Source organism: Macaca mulatta, chromosome 1, assembly GCF_049350105.2.
Source record: "Macaca mulatta isolate MMU2019108-1 chromosome 1, T2T-MMU8v2.0, whole genome shotgun sequence".
In the NCBI taxonomy this organism is placed as follows: Eukaryota; Metazoa; Chordata; class Mammalia; order Primates; family Cercopithecidae; genus Macaca; species Macaca mulatta.
In genome coordinates this window covers 217,236,653-217,257,323 of record NC_133406.1, presented here as the reverse complement: position 1 = coordinate 217,257,323, position 20,671 = coordinate 217,236,653, and the positions used below count along the sequence as shown (strand labels likewise).

The 20,671-nt window shown below is 46.0% G+C and overlaps 1 protein-coding gene, 1 long non-coding RNA gene and 1 pseudogene across 3 annotated transcripts in view; 2 read left to right on the top strand and 1 right to left on the bottom strand.

Moving 5' to 3' along the window:
- The window catches only part of LOC144335247 (B-cell CLL/lymphoma 7 protein family member C pseudogene), a 369,536-nt pseudogene that overhangs the window by 192,020 nt on the left and 156,845 nt on the right, over nt 1-20,671 (top strand).
- ELOA (elongin A) lies at nt 1,426-18,079 on the top strand. Of its 2 annotated transcripts, none has more exons than XR_013405952.1 (11): nt 1,426-1,533; nt 6,950-7,006; nt 7,798-7,904; nt 8,492-9,683; nt 10,060-10,171; nt 10,792-10,947; nt 11,055-11,152; nt 12,559-12,739; nt 12,989-13,100; nt 13,669-13,925; nt 15,510-18,079. XR_013405952.1 is itself a non-coding variant. In XM_015130867.3 (11 exons), exons 1-11 carry the CDS (start codon nt 1,459-1,461, stop codon nt 15,592-15,594), a joined length of 2,325 nt encoding a protein of 774 aa, XP_014986353.3. In that variant the 5' UTR covers nt 1,426-1,458; the 3' UTR covers nt 15,595-18,079. The 2 variants fall into 2 exon arrangements, 1 of the variants encoding a protein (XP_014986353.3); XM_015130867.3 differs by having other exon boundaries at nt 13,669-13,841; nt 15,533-18,079.
- LOC144335250 (uncharacterized) overlaps nt 11,604-20,671 on the bottom strand; it is a 23,331-nt gene continuing 14,263 nt past the window's right edge. The window contains exon 3 of the long non-coding RNA XR_013405972.1: nt 11,604-11,735. This is a non-coding gene — a long non-coding RNA (uncharacterized LOC144335250). The remainder of the gene's footprint in view (nt 11,736-20,671) is intronic.

The window sequence follows — 20,671 nt, the reverse complement described above, 5'->3', positions numbered from 1 at the left end:
TATGGACTTTATATCCAATGCTGATTATAAGGTCTAGATGATGCTAGGTGGCAGAGATTCAAAGTTGGACAGGTCGGTTACTGTACTTGATAAATAAACAGCCCAGTGACAAGACAGATAAATAAACTGACCATTTACACCTTAAAAAGGTGGTCAGTTGCTTAGGGAACTGGGGGAGGGGCACCAAATGGAGGAGTGGGGACATGGTAGGGAGGGCTTTTCAGCATAGTGAGTGAATGGATGCTCATTTGAAGAAACAACTTGTGTTTAAGGTGTTTTTGTTTCTTCCAGAGCTGGAATCTGGAAGAATTTCTGGGCTTTCCTGCTTTGAGGGAGAGATCAGGCTAGGTGCACTGCCAGTTTGCTGCTGAAGATCTGATTAGGTTCTACTTTGATCTGATCAAATGAGATTTAATCAATGCTGGTACTTTGATTAAGTCAGTTTGCAACTATTTAGTTGCTCTTTTTAGTGGTAATATTAGTAATGGTAAAACTTAGTGCTTTTAGGATGAGAGTAGGCGGCCTGAAGAATGGTATCTTGGGCTCTTCTGATTCAAGCCCTACGGCTCATTGGCAGGTCATCAGAGGAAACATCTATCTATCTGTCCATTCAAGAAGTATTTATTCGGTGCCTATGTGCCAGACACTGTGGGGAAAACAAGACACATGGGCTATTATTGCCTCATGGAAGGAACTAAGCTGTTTGGATCTTGACGAATCCCTTTCTCTGGGCCTCAATTCCTGGACCTGTTCAGAAATGTGCGCTCACAGTGGTCCTAGATATCTTAGATTCAGGTTCCATTTTCAGTTCTTTCCTGTTCTGCGGCCATCTGCAAGTTAATTTGATCTCCTTGAACCTCAGTTTCCTCATCTGCAAAATGAAGATGATACAACTCGTTTCATCAGGTTGTACTGAGGCTGGAAAATATAGTCTAACTACTGACGCATCGTATGCTCAGCCTAGGGTGGCTGCTACCGCGAGTACCTTAGGACTCCTAGGGCGGGCACCAGCCCGGGACCCCTGACAGGGTGTTCATTAGGGCGTGGCTAGGCCCCGGGAGGGGGAAAGCGTTAGGATTTATAAAGCCAGAGTCTGGCACGCTGGCCTCATTCCGTCTTGAACTAGACCCTGGAGAGGTCTTCCAGGCTTGGGCTCAGCACGCGAGCACCGGGAGCTGGGGTGCCTGCGGCGGAGGCGCACACGGTCCGAGCAGCCCCCAGCGCTCAGCGCGCACACCTGGGCCCGGGGCGCGAGGCGTGCGCGGCCGCTGGGTGGGCGCTGGGGACCTGGCCCTGGGGGCGGAGCCTGCGGCCCGCCGCCCCCCGCACACCCCAGCCGAGGCCCGGAAGGGGCCAGGCGCGCTTCCGTCTCCGCCGGGGATGCACGGAGGGCGGAGCTGCGGCCCGAGGACGCGACGCGAGCCCAGTTCCGGCGAGGAGGCCGCGCCAGTGACAGCGATGGCGGCGGAGTCGGCGCTCCAAGTTGTGGAGAAGCTGCAGGCGCGCCTGGTCGCGAACCCGGACCCTAAGAAGGTGAGCGAGGGGGCGGCGCGTAGCGGGGTGGGCGTTGGGTCGGTGCGGGCCCCGTAACGGTCGCGGCCCGGGCGCGGCGGGGTTCGGGGACTGGGACCCTGAGCCAGGCCCCGCGGGGCTGGGGTCGTGAAGTTCGCGGCCATTGGCCGCTGCTCGCGCGCTGGGACCCCGTGCGTCGGGCGTCGGGACGCCGGGCCCCGGCCGCTCCCCCTCCTTCACGGGCCCGGGACGGGGGCGCGCCCGGTGTGGACACCGCGTGCCCAGCGCTTCCTCCCGGAGGCGCTCCCGTGGCGTCCCGAGCCAGCTGTTTCCTGCGGGAGAGCGCGCCCGGGGCGGGAGGGCGCTGGCCACCGCCTCGCTGGCCGCCCGGTGCCTGCGCTGGTGTCCGGCTCCCCGCGGAGCGGCGCGGACTCACCAGCGGGTGCGTGTTCGCCGGGAGGAGGAGACCGGGCGCCCGAACGCTGCGGAGCCTGGGCTCGTGGTGTCGTCCGCGCCTCTCGGAGACGCGGTTACTACTCTCCGGCTGGATATCAGAACGTGGACCTTTCGCTTTCTCAGTGAATCTCTTTCAAAACAGAATAAAGCCTCACGTCACCTAGGCGTACTCCTGAAAACTTAGGTTTGAATTGAAAAAGAGGCGTGGGCCCGGGGTTGGAAGTCGCAGCTAGGTTTCCTTTTGGCGATTAATAGGAAGGTAAAAGCTACCGTTTCTCGTTGTTCGAATGATGGGCAACTGTTTTTAATTGTAGTTAACTAGTTTTTGTTGTTTATTGTACAAACTGAACATTAAGTTAAAAGCGTTCTTGTCACTCACTTCTCCATGGTCTCCAGGAGACAGTCTGGTGGTTGTATTTTTTTTTTCTTTGAGACCAGTCTTGCTCTGGTCGCCCAGGCTGGTGTGCAGTGACGCGATCTCGGCTCCCTGCAACCTCCGCCTCCTGGGTTCAAGCAGTTCTCTGCCTTAGCCTCCCCAGTAGGTGGGATTACAGGCGCCTGCCACCACGCCTGGCTAATTTTTGTATTTTTAGTAGAGACGGATTTCACTGGGTTGGCCAGGCTGGTGTTGAACTCGGCTGTCAGGATTTTTTAAGTGGAAATACAACGATGAAAGCACTACGTGTTTGGCATTCTCCGTCATCATTCTGGCCCGGGCGGGCAGTTCTTGGAGTTGGAGCTCAGTCCTGGTGGAAGAGGAAGTCGTGGAGGGAGCGCTAGGGCCGTGGGGGAACTGCTTTGCGGAGCCTCTTCCTCACCTGCTGCTTCCTAGGACTAACCTGAAAGGCTAAGGTACCAGGCTGAAAGTCAGTGCTCAGAAGATACCAATCGTCGTTCTTCGGGGTTTTTTTTTTGTTTTTTTTTTTTTTTTTTCTTGAAGAGCCACTTTCTCTTTACCTTGTTCTAGCCTATTGGAGGTAAGGTTTCTCCAATTCCAAAGGCCGTACACAGCCTCTCACCATCAGACCACTTTTTAAGGGTTCTCGTTCATACCTAGCTCGAAGATTCACTTCTTCAGGAAGCCATTTTAGTTACAAATCTGGGAAAATTTAAAATGCTTTCATTGTGCCATGTTTTCTGTTGCAGCTTCAGTACCGTACCTAGTGGTCAGGCATGCTTACAAGTTTCTTTTTACAGTAACGCCTTGTGGACGTCTAATAAATGGTCATTATTTTAGTACTAGTTTGTTTTCCTAAACACTGTAAGATCTGTGACTGACGTTTGATACCTTAAAGCAATGCCCCATTTGTTCTTTATTTCTGTCAGATAAAAATATTCTATGAGTGTCTACAGTCTTTTTTTTTTTTTTTTTAACTAGAATTTAGATTTGGAAGTAGTTTTTCTATTGGTTGATTTGCATGAAATATAAAATTAGGAAAAGGCTTATTCCACCTTAACCTAGTTGAATTATTAATGATTTTGTTTGTTTGAGGATTTGGGCTTTTTCTAGATAAAAAATCACCCTGAATTTCTAGCTTTGCATTGTGAAGTGAGCATTATGAAGATGAGAAAATGTTGGGAGATCATTTTTGCAAAGGGCATAATAGTCGACATTGAGAAATGAGTTAACTGCAGAGGGAAAACTGCAAGCTGGCATGTTGGCCTTGTTCCTTTCAACCTTCTGGTAACCTAACAAGCTCCTACAGGTTGTATGTGAAATTGCAAGATGATTATATAGCACTGTTGAATTTGCAACCAGATCTTGCTTTCAAACCATTATTAGCCAAGGGTTTGATTCCACACGTATGTTCATGGATTTTCTAGTATTAGACATTGCTGTAACTCTGTTTTCACTTTTTCATCTATCATCTTGGCTCACTTGAGGGAGAAGGTATCAGCAGGCTAGGGCCACTTGGTTTCTGTTTTTATGTTTCATAGTTCATGGCTAAGAAAAGTTACCTGTCCTTAGGCCGAGTGCAGTGGCTCACCTGTAGTCCCAGCACTTTGGGAGGCCAAGGTGGGTGGATCACCTGAGATCAGGAGTGTGAGACCAGCCTGGCCAACATGGTGAAATCCTGTCTCTACTAAAAGTACGAAAATTAGCCGGGTGTGGCGGCAGGCGCCTGTAATCCCAGCTACTTGGGAGACTGAGGCAGGAGAATCGCTCAAACCCGGGAGGCAGAGGTTGCAGCGAGCTGAGATTGCGCCATTGCACTCCAGCATGGGCAAAAAGAGCAAAACTGTCTCAAAAAAAAAAAAAGAAAAGAAAAAAAACTGCACACACAGAGTTGGCCGGGCGCCATGGCTCACATTTGTAATCACAGCACTTTGAGAGGCCAAGGCGGGCGGATCATGTGAGGTCAAGAGTTCGAGACCAGCCTGGCCAATATGATGAAACCCTGTCCTACTAAAAATACAAAAATTAGTTGGTCATGGTGGTGGGTGCCTGTAATCCCAGGTACTTGGGAGGCTAAGGCAGGAGAATTGCTTGAACCCAGGAGGCGGAGGTTGCTGTGAGCCGAGATGGCATCATTACACTCCAGCCTGGGCAACAAAAGCAAAACTCCAACCCCCCCCCCCAAAAAAAAATAGTTAACTTGTCTTATATTTTGACTGTGAAAACTACCAAGAACATTTTGATGGCAGGTGACATTAAAAATATTTTTTGCTTTTTTGGGTTGAAGGATTGTGCAGGGGACAACTGAGATGCCTAAACATGCACCCCGCAAATGTTTGATATTTCTCAATTGCCTGTTATCAGTTCTTACAAGCTCGACAGTTGGTACCTTGTTTGGTAACAGCAAGTTTCGATCCACCTGAGGATGACCAATGCGCCTTTGTCTTGTTATTGCTTTGTTCTTTCTTGAAATTTACTGAAAATAGAGGGGTTGTGAAGTCCTTTTTTCTCTTGTGTTAGACTAAATGAGTCTGAAAATCTTGAGGGTTTTAGTTTTATCTACTTTTAAATCACCCCTACCAACCCAAAGTAAAGCAGAAAGACAGCATTTGTCCTTCCAGTTAGTGCTAGGCTTTGAGATAAACACACCCACAGTGATTCCAGCCTCATCCTTATATGTTGGCTTTGTAGAGGTCCTGGGACACCTTTGTCCCCTTGGTGACCTCCTTTACTATGTGGGTTCTGAACTGTCTAATGACATCACAGGAGGAGTTTTTCTGCTTTCTTGCAAGTATGCTAAGAAGTATATGAGCTGCCACTCTATTTTCTTTTCCTAAGGACAGTGTTCTGATGTTGGATGCTTCTCCTGGCTTTACTTACTGTAGTAGACACATTTGACTTTCCATCTTGTTAAGCAAGTTACCTAACCTGATTGGGCTCAGTTGCAATATCTGTAAAATGGGGAGAATAACATCCACTTTATAGAGTTGGTTAGTGGGGATGAAATGAGGTAATACATGTAAGAACTTAGTGTAGTAGTTGACACACAGTAGATGGTATGTGAATGTTCCCAACCTACTCCTTCCAAGGAATGGCATTATGAGAGAACCACTTGTTTTTGACCTTTTCAGTGATTTAAAATTTTCCTTTAAGTGAAGGAATTGGCGTTATTAGTCTTTGCACCCATAGCTTGGGTGGCAAGAAACACAAAATTTTTCCTGAGTTGGATGTTTGTGGTGATAGGATTTGAAGTGGAGGATAATTTTCACTCAACTATGAAGGTGAAACTCCCTAGATATGCCACTTGGCCTCTTACTTGATCTCAAACAAGATTATCACTTGTGATCCAATTGCTCTGTCTGGTGTAATGATTGAAGCAGAATGACCAGAAAAACAGACTTGTTACTCCACTTAATAGCAATATGGCATACCAATTACAGCCTGGGCCACACATGGTAAAAGAACAGATCTTGTTATATAGTATTTAAATGTAAAGGTAACCACAGTTATCTATTTTAAACTACTTGTACTTTGAAGCACTCCTTGTATGGTGAGTATGTTTAGATACACATAGACATTTCCTAGAGAAAGGTGTGGCCAGTCATGACTTTTGTTAGAAATAGAACAAGTAGGAATTGGCTGAGGAATATCTGGTTGAAGATCTAGGGCAGAATGTTGAAAGCTGTCTGTCGATGAATGAAATGATAAGTATTTAGTGAGCTTTCATATTGTTCTAGACACTATGACTAAGGACTGCACATGGTTTGTCTCAGTGAATCCTCATAGTTTGTGAAGTAGAGACAGGACCAAGTTCCTGTTTTGCAGATGAAGTAACTGAAGTTTGGGGATGTTTTTGACTTATTCAAGATCTCCCATCAAGGAGTGACAAAGCCAGACTGTGAAGCCTGTCTCTGACTCCAGAACTCCATCTTAACAGCTCTGCTATACTGATTTTGACCTAGTTTTAGGGACTATAGGAAGGAAATGTGGTCAAACCCAGATCACTTTTCTAATCTACCCAGGCATTTTGTGTCCACTGTTAACATCAAAGCTATGATTCTGGCAATTCAAAATGGTTCTTGGCTTTACACTTATATAGAAGAAAACAATTCTGTTAAACACTGTGGCCTTTCTGGAAACATGATGGTCTTTTCCTGTAGAGGCATTTTCTTCCTTTTACTTCCTCTGTGCCAGGTCCATGGGTAATTCTCCTAAAACTGGTACCTTTCTCATAAATTCTATCAAAACTAGGGCAAAAATGATAGTTGTTGATGGCTTTTATCAGAGTTGGTAAGTTTTGATTCTCTTCTCTACATCTTATTTCCCCTTGGTGTAGCACAGTGGTTGAAAGCAGGGAATCTAAAGCCACAGACCTAAGTGAATCTTGCCCCACTTGCATCTTGGGACAAGAAACATAACTTTGATGAGCCTATTTTCACACTTGTAAAATAGGGATATTACTTATTACTATAAATAGGGATAATACTTATACTCATTACTGTAAATGGTTAGCACTAAGCACTTAATAATCAGATATTCTTAAAGTGAATATGACTATTGAAATTAATGTTTTCTTCTTTGCAGCTATTGAAATATTTGAAGAAACTCTCCACCCTGCCTATTACCGTAGACATTCTTGCGGTAAGAACTGTGTGACTTTAAATATCATATAATGATATCCCATTCCCTTCTCACTGGAGAGTGTGTAGAGTAAGGTTACAAGTATGGGCTTTGGAAGTGAAAGAAACCAGACACAAAAGGCCACATATTGTCTGATTCCATTTATATGAAATGTCCAGAACAGGCACATCCATAGACAGAAAGTAGATCAGTGGTTGCCAGGGGCTAGAAGAATTGGGAGGAACAGGATTTCTTTTTAGGGTAATGTAAATGTTCTGGAATTAGATGGTTATAATGGTTATACAATATTGTGAATGTTCTGGAAACCACTGAATTATGTACTTTAGTTAAAATGGTGAATATTGTTACGTGACTTTATTTCAAAATTAGAATTAAAAGAACATTGACTTTGGCATCAACTAGTCCCAGATTCAAATCTGAGTTCTGTGATTTTAGGCTGCTCCTATGTAAAATGGGTCTGATTCCTGCCTCACAGAGTTATTGTAAAGACTGATTCAGAACTGTATGCAAAGCAAAGCTCTTATCTTAGTGCCTAACACCTGCCCTAATCACTGTTATCATTAAAGTTCTACAAGTGTTTTTTCTTTCTCTGAACTTGGTACGCTTTGCTACTGTGTGTCATTAGAGATTTGCGGCATAGGCACAAAGTAATTTAGTGTTAAGATTTGCAGGGTTATGTTTTAGGAAGGAAGTGTTGCTTGTTGAGTTTCTCAAAGCAGGAGGCCTTATTTCTTTAGGAAAACGTTAGCCTAGTTCCAGACCCCTCTAACAATTACTTTGTCAAATTTTAGGAGACTGGGGTTGGGAAAACAGTAAATAGCTTGCGAAAGCACGAGCATGTTGGAAGCTTTGCCAGGGACCTAGTGGCCCAGTGGAAGAAGCTGGTTCCTGTGGAACGGTAAGAACATTTCTCTTTAGGTTTGTTCAATTTCATAGTTAAATTGGGTTACCTGAAGTATTTACAGATGGAAAAGGTTTTCTTTATTATTTCTCTTTTGCCTTCTAAAACTGTTTTGCCTCAATTATAAAAATCCATGATCATTGTAGAATATTAGAAAATATTAAAAACAGAAATCAAAATTTTCCTATTTCTATCATGCAAAGACAAACGTTATGAACATTTTGGTATGTTTCTTTCTAACTGCTCCTTAAATGGCATTTTTTTTTTAGTTGTGAACTAGATAAATAATGAGCAGCCCCCATTTTATATAACAAACATGTCCCCATGTTTTAAAAAATCTTCACATTTTCATGTATGTGAGATATTTGATCTTTGCATCTTGTAGTTAAACTCACCATTTCTCATTTGGGTTTTCCCGGTTTTAAGACTTGAGTATCTTTAAGCATAACCCACTTACCTTCTTCTTAAGACCTTGTTGTTTCTAACTTTGCATCTTCACTTCTTTGGTGAGTTCAGGTTCTGTGACTTTGTCCCTCAGCAAGCAAGATTTAGACCTCCTTTGTCTGCTTTTTGTTGTATTTTAGAAATGCTGAGCCTGATGAACAGGACTTTGAGAAGAGCAGTTCCCGAAAGCGCCCTCGGGATGCCCTGCAGAAGGAGGAGGAGATGGAGGGGGACTACCAAGAAACCTGGAAAGCCACGGGGAGCCGATCCTATAGCCCTGACCACAGGCAGAAGAAACATAGGAAACTCTCAGAGCTTGAGAGACCTCACAAAGTGTCCCACGGTCATGAAAGGAGAGACGAGAGAAAGAGGTGTCACAGAATGTCACCAACTTACTCTTCAGACCCTGAGTCTTCTGATTACGGCCACGTTCAATCCCCTCCATCTTGTACCAGTCCTCATCAGATGTACATCGACCACTACAGATCCCTGGAGGAGGACCAGGAGCCCATTGTTTCACACCAGAAGCCTGGGAAAGGCCACAGCAATGCCTTTCAGGACAGACTGGGGACCAGCCAAGAACGACACCTGGGTGAACCCCATGGGAAAGGGGTTGTGAGTCAAAACAAGGAGCACAAATCTTCCCACAGGGACAAACGCCCCGTGGATGCCAAGAGTGTTGAGAAGGCCTCTGTGGTGAGCAGAGAGAAATCACACAAGGCCCTCTCCAAAGAGGAGAACCGAAGGCCACCCTCAGGGGACAGTGCAAGGGAGAAACCGCCCTCTAGTGGCGTAAAGAAAGAGAAGGACAGAGAGGGCAGCAGCCTGAAGAAGAAGTGTTTGCCTCCCTCAGAGGCTGCTTCAGACAACCACCTGAAAAAGCCAAAGCACAGAGACCCGGAGAAAGCCAAATTGGACAAAAGCAAGCAAGGTCTGGACAGCTTCGACACGGGAAAAGGAGCAGGAGACCTGTTGCCCAAGGTAAAAGAGAAGGGTTCTAACAACCTAAAGACTCCAGAAGGGAAAGTCAAAACTAATTCGGACAGAAAGTCACTGGGCTCCCTCCCTAAAGTTGAGGAGACAGATATGGAGGATGAATTCGAGCAGCCAACCATGTCTTTCGAATCCTACCTCAGCTATGATCAGCCCCGGAAGAAAAAGAAAAAGATTGTGAAAACTTCAGCCACAGCACTTGGAGATAAAGGACTTAAAAAAAATGACTCTAAAAGCACTAGTAAAAACTTGGACTCAGTTCAGAAATTACCCAAGGTGAACAAAACCAAGTCAGAGAAGCTGCAGCCGGCTGGAGCTGATTCAGCCAAGCTGAGAAAGGTAACCCCTTCAGCCCCTTGGTGGCTTCCCACCCAGAGCACCTGGCCCTGCAGAGCTCAGAGGATTGCCCTGCCACTGTTTTCCTTAGCTTGCTTTTAGGAGGCCTGTTGAATTTCAGCTTGCGGTAATTTCCTCTGGGCTTTACTGGTTGTCAGGGTACATTGTACCCCAAATAAGAATTTTCTGCATTATTCTCTTGTGATGGGCCCATCTGTATTTATTTCCTGACTGAGGTGGTGTCAGGCATGACTGTGGCCCCCTCCAGCCTGGATCTTCCTGTGCAAGGTGTCCAGTCAATGCTCCTGGGAATAGAGTGTAGGAAAGAGAGCTGTGCTCATACTTACTGACTCTCCACCCATGGGTCTGTCCCCCGCAGGTGCCCGATGTGTTGCCGGTGTTGCCAGACCTCCCGTTACCCGCAATACAGGCCAATTACCGTCCACTGCCTTCCCTCGAGCTGATATCCTCCTTCCAACCAAAGCGAAAAGGTAATTTTCTATATCTTCTTTTTCTTAATGGGAAAAAGATTTAAAAATTCATTCAAGGTAGGGTGCAGTGGCTCAAACCTATAATTCCAGCACTTTGGGAGGGCGAGGCAGGAGGATTGCTTGTGGCCAAGAGTTCTAAACCGACCGGGCGTGGTGGCTCACTCCTGTAATCCCAGCACTTTCAGAGGCCGAGGCAGGTGGGTCCCCTTAGTTAAGAAGTTCGAGACCAGCCCGGCCAACATGGTGAAACCCTGTCTCTACTAAAAATACAAAAATTAGCCAGGCATGGTAGTGCGTGCCTGTGATCCCAGCTACTCTGGAAGCTGAGGCAGGCGAATCGCTTGAACCTAGGAGGCGGAGGTTTCAGTGGGCTGAGATTGTGCCATTGCACTCAAGCCTGGGTAACAAGAGCGAAACTCTTATTTCCAAAAAAAAAAAAAAAAGTTCTAAACCACCCTGGTCAATACAGCAAGATGCTGTCTCTACAAGAGAAAAAAAAAAAATAGCGTGGATTGCCATTGGGAAAGGGAAGTGGGAGGCTGAGGGGGGTAGAAGGAGAGTTTTCACTGGATCACTTAGGGCCTTTTGTAATTCCCTTTTGTGTTTTTCTTGCCCTATAGCATTCTCTTCACCCCAGGAAGAAGAAGAAGCTGGATTTACTGGGCGCAGAATGAATTCCAAGATGCAAGTGTATTCTGGTTCCAAGTGTGCCTATCTCCCTAAAATGATGACCTTGCACCAGCAATGCATCCGAGTACTTAAAAACAACATCGATTGTGAGTCACATGCGTCTCTCTAGCTCTCATGCACATTGTAGCACTTGGACCTTATCACTGGGTGGCTTGGCTGTTACTCAGTGCTTTCACCTTTGATTTCTCTGCAGCAATCTTTGAAGTGGGAGGAGTCCCATATTCTGTTCTTGAACCTGTTTTGGAGAGGTGTACACCTGATCAGCTGTATCGCATAGAGGAATACAATCATGTGAGTATTCTGTTTGGGTGGGAAGAGGGCAGTTTTCTGGCTTGTACCTCCAGAAATAGCTTTGTCCCTGTGACTCCGCTGTGGCTGAAGGGCAGATCAGTGGTCAGAGCATTGTTGTGGGCCTTTAAACAAGCATGTTATTAGCACTTGCTCCTGGCACCTTAAGTGGGCCTCTTTGGTTAGGATCATGGTGGGATTCAAAGGGAGAAGAAAAGCACTTTTAACACCTCCCTTGAGCTTGCCTAGTCATGAAGGTCAAGGGAGAATTCTGGCAGCAGAGCAGCTGGGACCCAGGGTGGGTAAAGCACTTTGTGTTGACACATCTGGTGATTGACTGGATGTCTCTTAAGAGACATCAAGATCTATCCAGAAATCCTCCTTAGGATATAGGTATACACATTTGATTGCATCAGCTATCTCTCTTTAATTCTGAGAGTTCTCTGACCTAACATCTTTTTTTTTTTTTTTTTTTTTTTTTTTTGAGACAGGGTCTACCTCTGTTGCTTAGACTCTGCAGTACAGTAGCCTAATCATGGCTCACTGCATCCTTGAACTCCTGGGCTTAAGTGATCCTCCCAAGTAGCTGGGACTACAGGCACATACCACCACACCTGGCTAATATTTTTATTTTTCGGAGAGATGGACTCTTAGACTCTTGGCCTCAAGTGATGTCCCATCTTGGCCTCCCGAAGTGCTGGGATTACAGGCATGAGCCACTGCGTCTGGCCAATAACTTAACATCTTTCTTAGGTTGCCCCCTGCCATCACAGTTCAGCGTAGTGTTGGGAAGTACCTGATTGGACTTGATCACAGTTCTACCCTTTGCTGATTTTCTAAAGGAAAAGACTGATCTTACACTAATTTTTGTGATATCCTGTCACAGCCACCAAAAGCAGCTAGCCTAGTGCCTCACACTTAGCATTTTTAAAATTTAGTGAGTTATTTTTTCCTAGAATTGTGGTATTTTAACATACTACTACGACAAAGACCAAAAAATTATTAGGAAACTGGTCACTCCTAGGTAATTAAAGAATCAGAAAAAGATATGGGGCCGGGCGTGGTGACACACGCTTGTAATCCCAGCACTTTGGGAAGCTAAGGTGGGTGGATCACTTGAGGTCAGGAGTTCAAGGCCAGCCTGGCCGACATGGCGATACCCCGTCTCTACTAAAAATATAAAAAATTAGCTGGGCATAGTGGTAAGCACCTGTAGTCCTGGCTACTTGGGAGGCTGAGGCACAAGAATCGCTTGAACCCAGGAGGCAGGGGTTGCAGTGAGCCGAAACTGCACCACTGCACTCCAGTCTACGCGACAGAGCAAGGCTCTGTCTCAAAAAAAAAAAAAAAAGATAGTGCTTGTACATAAAAGTGCTTGTACATAAATGATGTCCTGGTTCTGGTTTCAGGTATTAATTGAAGAAACAGATCAATTATGGAAAGTTCACTGTCACCGAGACTTTAAGGAAGAAAGACCCGAAGAATATGAGTCGTGGCGAGAGATGTACCTGCGGCTTCAGGATGCCCGAGAGCAGCGGCTACGAGTACTAACAAAGAACATCCAATTCGCACATGCCAATAAGCCCAAAGGTAACAGAGACGGGAGAGCTGGGGTAGAACTGGCAGGATGAGTGTTCTGGTCAATAGCAGGGTCTTGGTGGGCTTGGCTGGTGTGGGACTGCTCGCCCCTACATCAGGTAGCAGGGTGGGTATTTCTTCTGCCACAGCCCATGCTACCCTATAGTGGGGTTTCAGGGCAGTGGAAAACCCCGTGGATTATTTAAATAACAGTAGCGTCTCTGCTCAAGAAGGCAGATGTTCATCTCCATAATTCTACAGGCCGACAAGCAAAGATGGCCTTTGTCAACTCTGTGGCCAAGCCACCTCGTGACGTCCGGAGGAGGCAGGAAAAGTTTGGAACTGGAGGAGCAGCTGTCCCTGAGAAAATCAAGTAAGAACTGTGTTCTTACCTGGCTTTTGTGTGCTATCAACCCTTAAGAGGTAGCCATAGCGGCAGGAAGCAAATTGCTTTTGGTGAAAGCAAGGCAGTGCAGAAGGTGGACTCTGGAGGCAGACCTCATCAGCTCAGCACTTCCCTCACCTCCCTCAGCCTCTGCTTCTTGGACTGCAGTGCAAGGTGATAATTTCTCCTGCCCTAGGGTAGTCAAGATTAAATGGAGAGCAAAGCCTGACTTATGGGAAACATTCCCTTATGCTTTCCCTTTTCTCATCTAAACAAAAAACACATTTCTGCAATGACTGTTATTTTGTCTAAGCCACATTAGCATTTTCAAAATACAGATTTATACCAAAACAGTGAAAAGTTAGTTGAGATTATCATTTATTCTGAAAGGATAATGCAGACACCTCTGAGCCACCACCAGAATCCAGGGTGCTAGGGTCCACTGGTCAAAGCCACAAACAGGGTAAGTCATCCTCACACAGGCCAGCTTCAGGCTCTTCATGCTCAGGGCAGATTTCTTGTGCTCATGACTAACCAGTGTTGTCCTGTGTTGCAGGATTAAGCCAGCCCCGTACCCCACGGGAAGCAGCCATGCTTCCGCCAGTAGCAACAGCTTTAACCCCAGCCCTGAGGAGCCGGCCTATGATGGCCCAAGCACCAGCAGTGCCCACTTGGCACCAGTGGTCAGCAGCACTGTTTCCTATGATCCTAGGAAACCCACTGTGAAGAGTAAGTAACTTGGAGTTCCTGCTCAAATATTATTTCAGAACTAGTTTTTAACTCTCAATGTCATTATTCACTGTATTACATTTTGTGGACTGCATGTTGCATGTGCATGATGCCTTGCACATAGCTGGTCTGAATGTCAGTCCCTCCTTCCCTCTGCTTTGTCCATAGTGCACTATATCTTTTAAATAATTATAGTGAGTCCAGGTGCGGTGGCTCATGCCTGTAATCCCAGCACTCTGGCAGGCTGAGGCAGGAGGATCCCTTGAACCCAGGAGTTCAAGACCAGCCTGAGCAACATAACGAGACCCTCTCTCTACAAAAAATTTTAAAATTGGGCATAGTGGTACATGTCTGTAGTCCCAACTACTCAGGAGACTGAGGTGGGAGTATCACTTGAGCCTAGGAGGTCGAGGCTTCAGTCAGCCTAGATTGTACCACTGCACTCTAGCCTGGATGACAGACGCTGTCTCTCTTTTTTTTTTTTTTTTTTGAGACGGAGTCTTGCTCTGTCACCCAGGCTAGAGTGCAGTAGCACGATCTCAGCTCACTGCAAGCTCCGCCTTCTGGGTTCACACCATTCTCCTGCCTCAGCCTCCTGAGTAGCTGGGACTACAGGTGTCCACCACCATGCCTGCCTAATTTTTTCTACTTTTTAGTGGAGACAGGGTTTCCCCGTGTTAGCCAGGATGGTCTCAATTTCTTGACCTCGTGATCCGCCTGCCTTAGCCTCCCAAAGTGCTGGGATTACAGGCCACCGTGCCCAGCTGGGTTTTCCAAATATTTATTCTTTATATCCAGTTGCGTCTATTTTGTATTTTGTTAACTTTATTACCATAGACTATCCCCAGTATCCTAAGGGGATGTCCTAACTTAAGTCTTATTCTGTATTAATTGCAGGGCCTATGGGAGGGTAGGAGTCCTGGTTTGAGCAGCAGCTATGCTCAGATTAACCATTCAGGAGGCAGGCTGGCCCTCCTTAGGCAGTACTTGCAGAGCCACCTTAGACCTGTTTCTACACTGGACAGATTAGGGGTAGACGTGATGTTTACTGGTTTGGCTATTTGTGAGGCAAAGTTATGACTGAGTATGGCCTTTAGAGTCTGGCAAGGGCCAGGGCGCAGTGGTTCACACACACCTGTCATCCCAGCATTTTGGGAGGCTGGGGTAGGAGGATGCTTGAGCCCAGGAGATTGAGACCAGCCTGAGAAACATAGTGAGACCCTGACTTTACAGAAAATTAAAAAAATTAGCCAGGCATGCTGGCATACTCCTGTAGTCCTAGCTACTCTAGAGCCTAGGAGGTAGAGGCTACAGTGTGCTGTGATTGTGCCACTGCACCCTAGCCAGGGTGACAGAGTGAGACCCTTTCTTTAAAAAAATAACAAAGTCTGACAAAGATTGAATTGCAATTCTGTACCTTACTGTACAACCATGGGCAAGTTGGCCAGGCTCTCTGAGCCTTGGTGCAGATAGTTAGAGAGTGGTTGTTATGCCCCTGGCAGGTCCTCTGAAAGTGTCCGCTCTGTGCTCCTGCTTTTATTGCATTGTAAACAGAGGAGATAGTTACTACTTGTATCTCTGCCTGGTGGTGCACAGCCAAGAGTAGCAGAGCTGGCTTTGACTGTAAACCACTGGGGGTGTGTCTAAGCCGCCATAGATCTGAGACAGCTGCCTTGTTTCTCTTTTCACAGAAATTGCCCCAATGATGGCCAAGACAATTAAAGCTTTCAAGAACAGATTCTCCCGACGATAAACTGAGGACTTGCCTTGGAAATGAAATCTGGGAAGGCAAGAATACAAGGAAAGTGGGGGTTGGGGAATGGAATTCTACAGGGAACTGGAGTCTTGCTTTGATGATCATTTTGGTCTCCGAGTCCTGCAGTCTGCAGGTGCTGCCCCTGGGAACCTGCGTGCCACAGCCCCGCCTCCCTGCCTGGAGCACACTTCAGAATTCTGAAGAAGATGTGAAGCCTCTGTCTCACTGAGGATTTTAAAGGTCAATTATACTTTTGTTGTTCATTAGCATCTTTGTAAACTATAAGACATAGTTTTAATTAATAAATATTGCCCCCAGATTGTATTTATATTACCCCCCAGGTTTGTTTTTGTTTTTGTTTTTTGTCCTCTACCACACATTTAGCCTTTTATCTTCCAGGTCCTTATTAAAATCAGATGAAAGCCTAGTGAAAGCCATTCTCCTGCCCCAGCTCAGCTCTCCTGAGTGGACTCTGGTCCAGACAGAGGACTGGGCATCTCCAGAGCCTGCACAGTACCTGCTGCACATAGGGCGAGGAGTGAGCACCAGACCGCCCGTCCCTAAGGGAGCCTCAGTGGGGCGACAGGGCATGGTGGACTCCACCTTAGGCCCTCCCCAGTGTTGCTGCACGTTCCTGTGCAGAAGCATCTCTTTCTTACTCACTAGTATTTATTAAGGGAGGTGCTCTGTAGGTCTGGAGCCTTTCCCTCATCCTTTTTGTGAGTCCCTACCTTTTTGTTTGTTTTTCTTTGAGGCTCACTAGAGGACACAGAACCTTGGGAGACTGATTTGCACAGAACTCCCACCTCCCACTTTTATAATTTCCAGTATCTGATTGAAAATTTTTGGGTTTCCCCCCAGTCCCCTTCCCTATCTTTCCTTCTCCTCAACAGCATGAAGGAAAAACAAACACATGGCAGGGCTTTTTGTAGCCCTGAATGCAACTTTAGACATTTAAAAGCCAGCACTTTAATCTCTTGTTCTCTGTGAATCACTATGAAAAGTGAATGGTTTTTAAAGCTGTAATGCTGTGTTGGAAATTGGTTTGTTTTGCCTTTTATTTAAAAGGTAAGATCATGTGATTGGAAGAACAAAACTGTTGGCTTGGGAAGAGAACTTTGCCGCTGAAGCGTTTTCTACCTTCTGAGTGTTTAAGGCAGGATTTGGAGGGAAGGACCAGCTTAGGGAGAGTGTCTGAGCCACAGTGTCAGGATGGGGGAAACCACATGGGATCCATCAAGTTCCAGTTGAACAGGAGCAAGATCAGAACTTAGGAGGGCAATGTCAGCCCCCTTGTTGGCTGTCAAAGAACATCGATCTAGTAGAAACCCACTTGGTTGTGACCCAGGTGGAGGTAGATGCCATACATTTGAGATGTGCGTCCTTAAGGAACCTGACAAGCAGACTGAGGGGATGGTAAGTGTGATAACCTGACAAGTTTTCTCAAAGCCCAGGATACAGAGCCAGTGTTTTCTGTAACTGGAGACCTCAGTTAGGCCAACTTTGAATTCCATAGCAATGTAGGAAGTGGGTTCAGCAGAAACTCGACATTGTTCAGTGTGAATTGCTGTGCAGGGTGCCTATTGTGACAGGACACAAACGTTACTGTGTTTTAATTTGCTATATTTTTGAATTGGGTAAAGCATTACTTCTCTTGGTCACTTGTACACCATTCCACCCCTATCCCTAGCCTGCCCCCCCAAATCTAATATTGGGAAGCCTCTTACCTGAAACCAAATGAACATTTGGGTCAGGTACCAGATGTCTGCTGCCTAGAATAGCTTTTTCTAGGTGTCTACCACCTTGAATTGGTCTCTTAACTGTGTTCAAGTCTTTGTCATTGAAACCAGTTTTTCATATCTTAGATTCAGTTGTGTATGATTTAATTTCCATTAGGAGTCTTTAGGCAGGGAGGGAAGAAAAGGCAGATTTGTTCATATCAATGTCAGTATCCATTTTGGCACATAAAGATTTTTGATGAACCCTGTTTGCATAGAGCCAGGTCTTTTCCCCTCCCCCAAGAGTATCTACATCAGGGATGTGACTTGGTGCGAAGAGTCAGGGGAAAGAGGAAAAACCCAAATTCTAAATGACCTCCTTGCCCAGCTTACTAAAATGACTGCAGAGCAGACACAGGATGAATTTGAACCTGACACAGGATGAATTTGAACCTTTGGTCTCATTTCTGGAAAAACTTGTGCAATTTTTTTTTTCTGTGCTACACTACATACAAATCACCAAATTACAGATTACCCCTTTGATCCTTGGTGTACTGAGCAGTTTCTTTGGGGCTTTTTCTTTCTGGGAAGCGGGAGGGAAAGGAGCAAGGTGTCATCCTGCTCTTCATTTGTATTTTGGTCCCAAAATGTAAATACAATTTTCTATGTTACTTTTTTGTGGTAACTACGGAGATGAATATTTTAATTAGATAAGTTATATGAAAAGGAAAATTCCATGTCTAAATAAAAAACAAAAAACTCCATATACTGTGTCTTCTTTACTTACAGTGTCAGTGAAGACTGTTTAAGGCAGAGACTTTTTTTTTTTTTTTTAAAGACAGTGTCTGGATCTGTGTCCCAGGCTGGAGTGAGTGGCGCGATCTCCGCTCACTGCAAGCTCCGCCTCCCAGGTTCATGCCATTCTCCTGCCTCAGCCTCCCAAGTAGCTGGGACTACAGGCGCCCGCCACCACGCCCGGCTAATTTTTTGTATTTTTAGTAGAGACGGGGTTTCACCGTGTTAGCCAGGATGGTCTCGATCTCCTCACCTCGTGATCCGCCCTCCTCGGCCTCCCACAGTGCTGGGATTACAGGCATGAGCCACCGCGCCTGGCCAGAGACTTTTTTTTTGAGATGGAGTTTCGCTCTTGTTGCCTAGGCCGATGTCTGGAGGAGGTGATCTCGGCTCACCACAACCTCCTAAGGCAGAGATTTTAATCAGTATCCTTGGGCTGGGCCTTAAACGATGCTGAATTTCTGCTGGTAACATAGTAGGACGAGGAAAGAGGAATTTCAGGGGGAAAGAATTCTGTCAGCAAAGGGAGGGAACTCAGCATTTGCAGGGAACAGGCACTGTCCCTTGTTATACTTGGAACCCTGGTAACCCCATCTTAGAAACCGGTTCAAAGGGGTGAAATGGGGCCAGGCATGGTGACTCATACCTGTAATCCCAACACTTTGAAGGGCGGGGGCAGGAGGATTGCTTGAGCCCAAGAGTTCAAGACCAGCCTGAGCAACATATTGAGACCCTGTCTCTTAAAAGATTAAAAATTAGCCAGATGTGATGGTGCACCTATAGTCCCGGTTACGTGGGAGGCTGAGGTGGGAGGATCACTTGAGCTTGGGAGGTCAAGGCTACAGTGATCTGTGATTATGCCACTGTACCCCAGTCTAAGTGACAGAGCAAGACTAGCCTGGGCAACATGGCAAAACCCCATCTTTTTTTTTTTTTTTTTGGTCTCAAAAAAAAACCGGGTAGGGGGTCAGGGGATACTGTGGCTCAAGCCTGTAATCCCAGGACTTTGGGAGGCCAAGGCGGGTGGATTGGTGGAGTTCAGGAGTTGGAGGCCGGCCTTGGCAATGTGGCAAAACCCTATCTCTACAGAAGATACAAAAAAAACTAGCTGGGTGTGGTGGCACACACCTTTAGTCCCAGTCACTCGGGAGTCTGAGGTGGGAGGATGGTTTGAGCCCAGGAGGTTGAGCCATGATTGCCACTGCACTCCAGCATGGGCGACAAAGCAAGACCCAAAAAAAAAAAAAAAGCGGGGGGGGGGTTCATGGGGGAGGAGTGAAATTAACATGACCAAGTTGCCTAGCTAATAAAGTGGCAAAAGGAAGGATTTAACCCTGTGATGCTCTGACTGCAAGGTTTGTGCCACTCTACCTTTCAGTTTCCAGGGGCTGTGAGGGCCCAGTAGGTCTCAGCTTACACAGGCGTTCTAATGAGAACAGAAGGAACACAAATGCAGGAAAGTCGTGCCAGCAAGGACTTAATGAGAACCTGCTGTGGTGGCTCTGGCTGAGCTGCAGGAGCTTTAGCACTCGCTAATGGAGCCACGGTTTGGCTTCAACCCTGCATACAGCAAGTAGATTGGACCTTCCATCAAACATACAAATCCGTCCTTTATCGATTAATTAAACATTTGCTGAGCCAGGACCCGTATTAGACCTTAGGATATGTAATAGACTCTGACACTTACAGTTGGGGAGGAGTAACTGACTTTATTGATTATGCACCTACTAGGTGCCACCATTCCTCCCTGTGTACACTGCCCCCGTTATCACAATGATCCTGTGAGGTAAACAGTCATGGCCCCATTTTAAAAATGACAACTTAATCCTGGTAAATCCAGGGGACTAAAAAATGAAAATGAGAACTTAAGTCACCATAATATCTGTAGAAATAAATTTTAAAAAATTGTTTTAATGAAAACGAGAAAACTGAAGCACAGAGAGATGAAGAACTTGCTTAAGGTCACAGAATCAGTGAACAGTAGTGCTATGTATTGGCCTGATTCCAAAACACATGCTCTCAGTCACATTTACCATCTCACACACTGACACACATACCCAATTTGGTCTTTGAAGCAAAGCCGACCTCCAAAACAAAAGACGCCTGAGCCAAGGCCACAGTCATTTCTGGGGTTTTTTTTTTGAGACAGAGTCTCACTTTGTTGTCCAGGCTGGTGTGCAGTGGCACGATCTGGACTCACTGCAGCCTCAGCCTCCCGAGTAGCTGGGATTACAAACACATGCCACCATGCCCAGCTAATTTTTGTATTTTTAGTAGAGACAGGGTTTCACCATGTTGGCCAGGCTGGTCTCGAACTCCCAACCTCAAGTCATCTGCCCGTTTTGGCCTCCCAAAGCTCTGGGATTACAGGTGTGAACCACGGTGCCCAACCTAAAAATTCTTTTCCTCAAATTCAACAGCCATTTCTAAGAATGAGATATTTTGTCTGCTTCATGTAACTGATGCCCAGCAGAATCCTACCTGGCTTATCAGCTTGACAGATGCCCCCATACAGGGTTTCTCATCCACTTTCATCTCTTTCTGGTTATTTGCCAAATGGT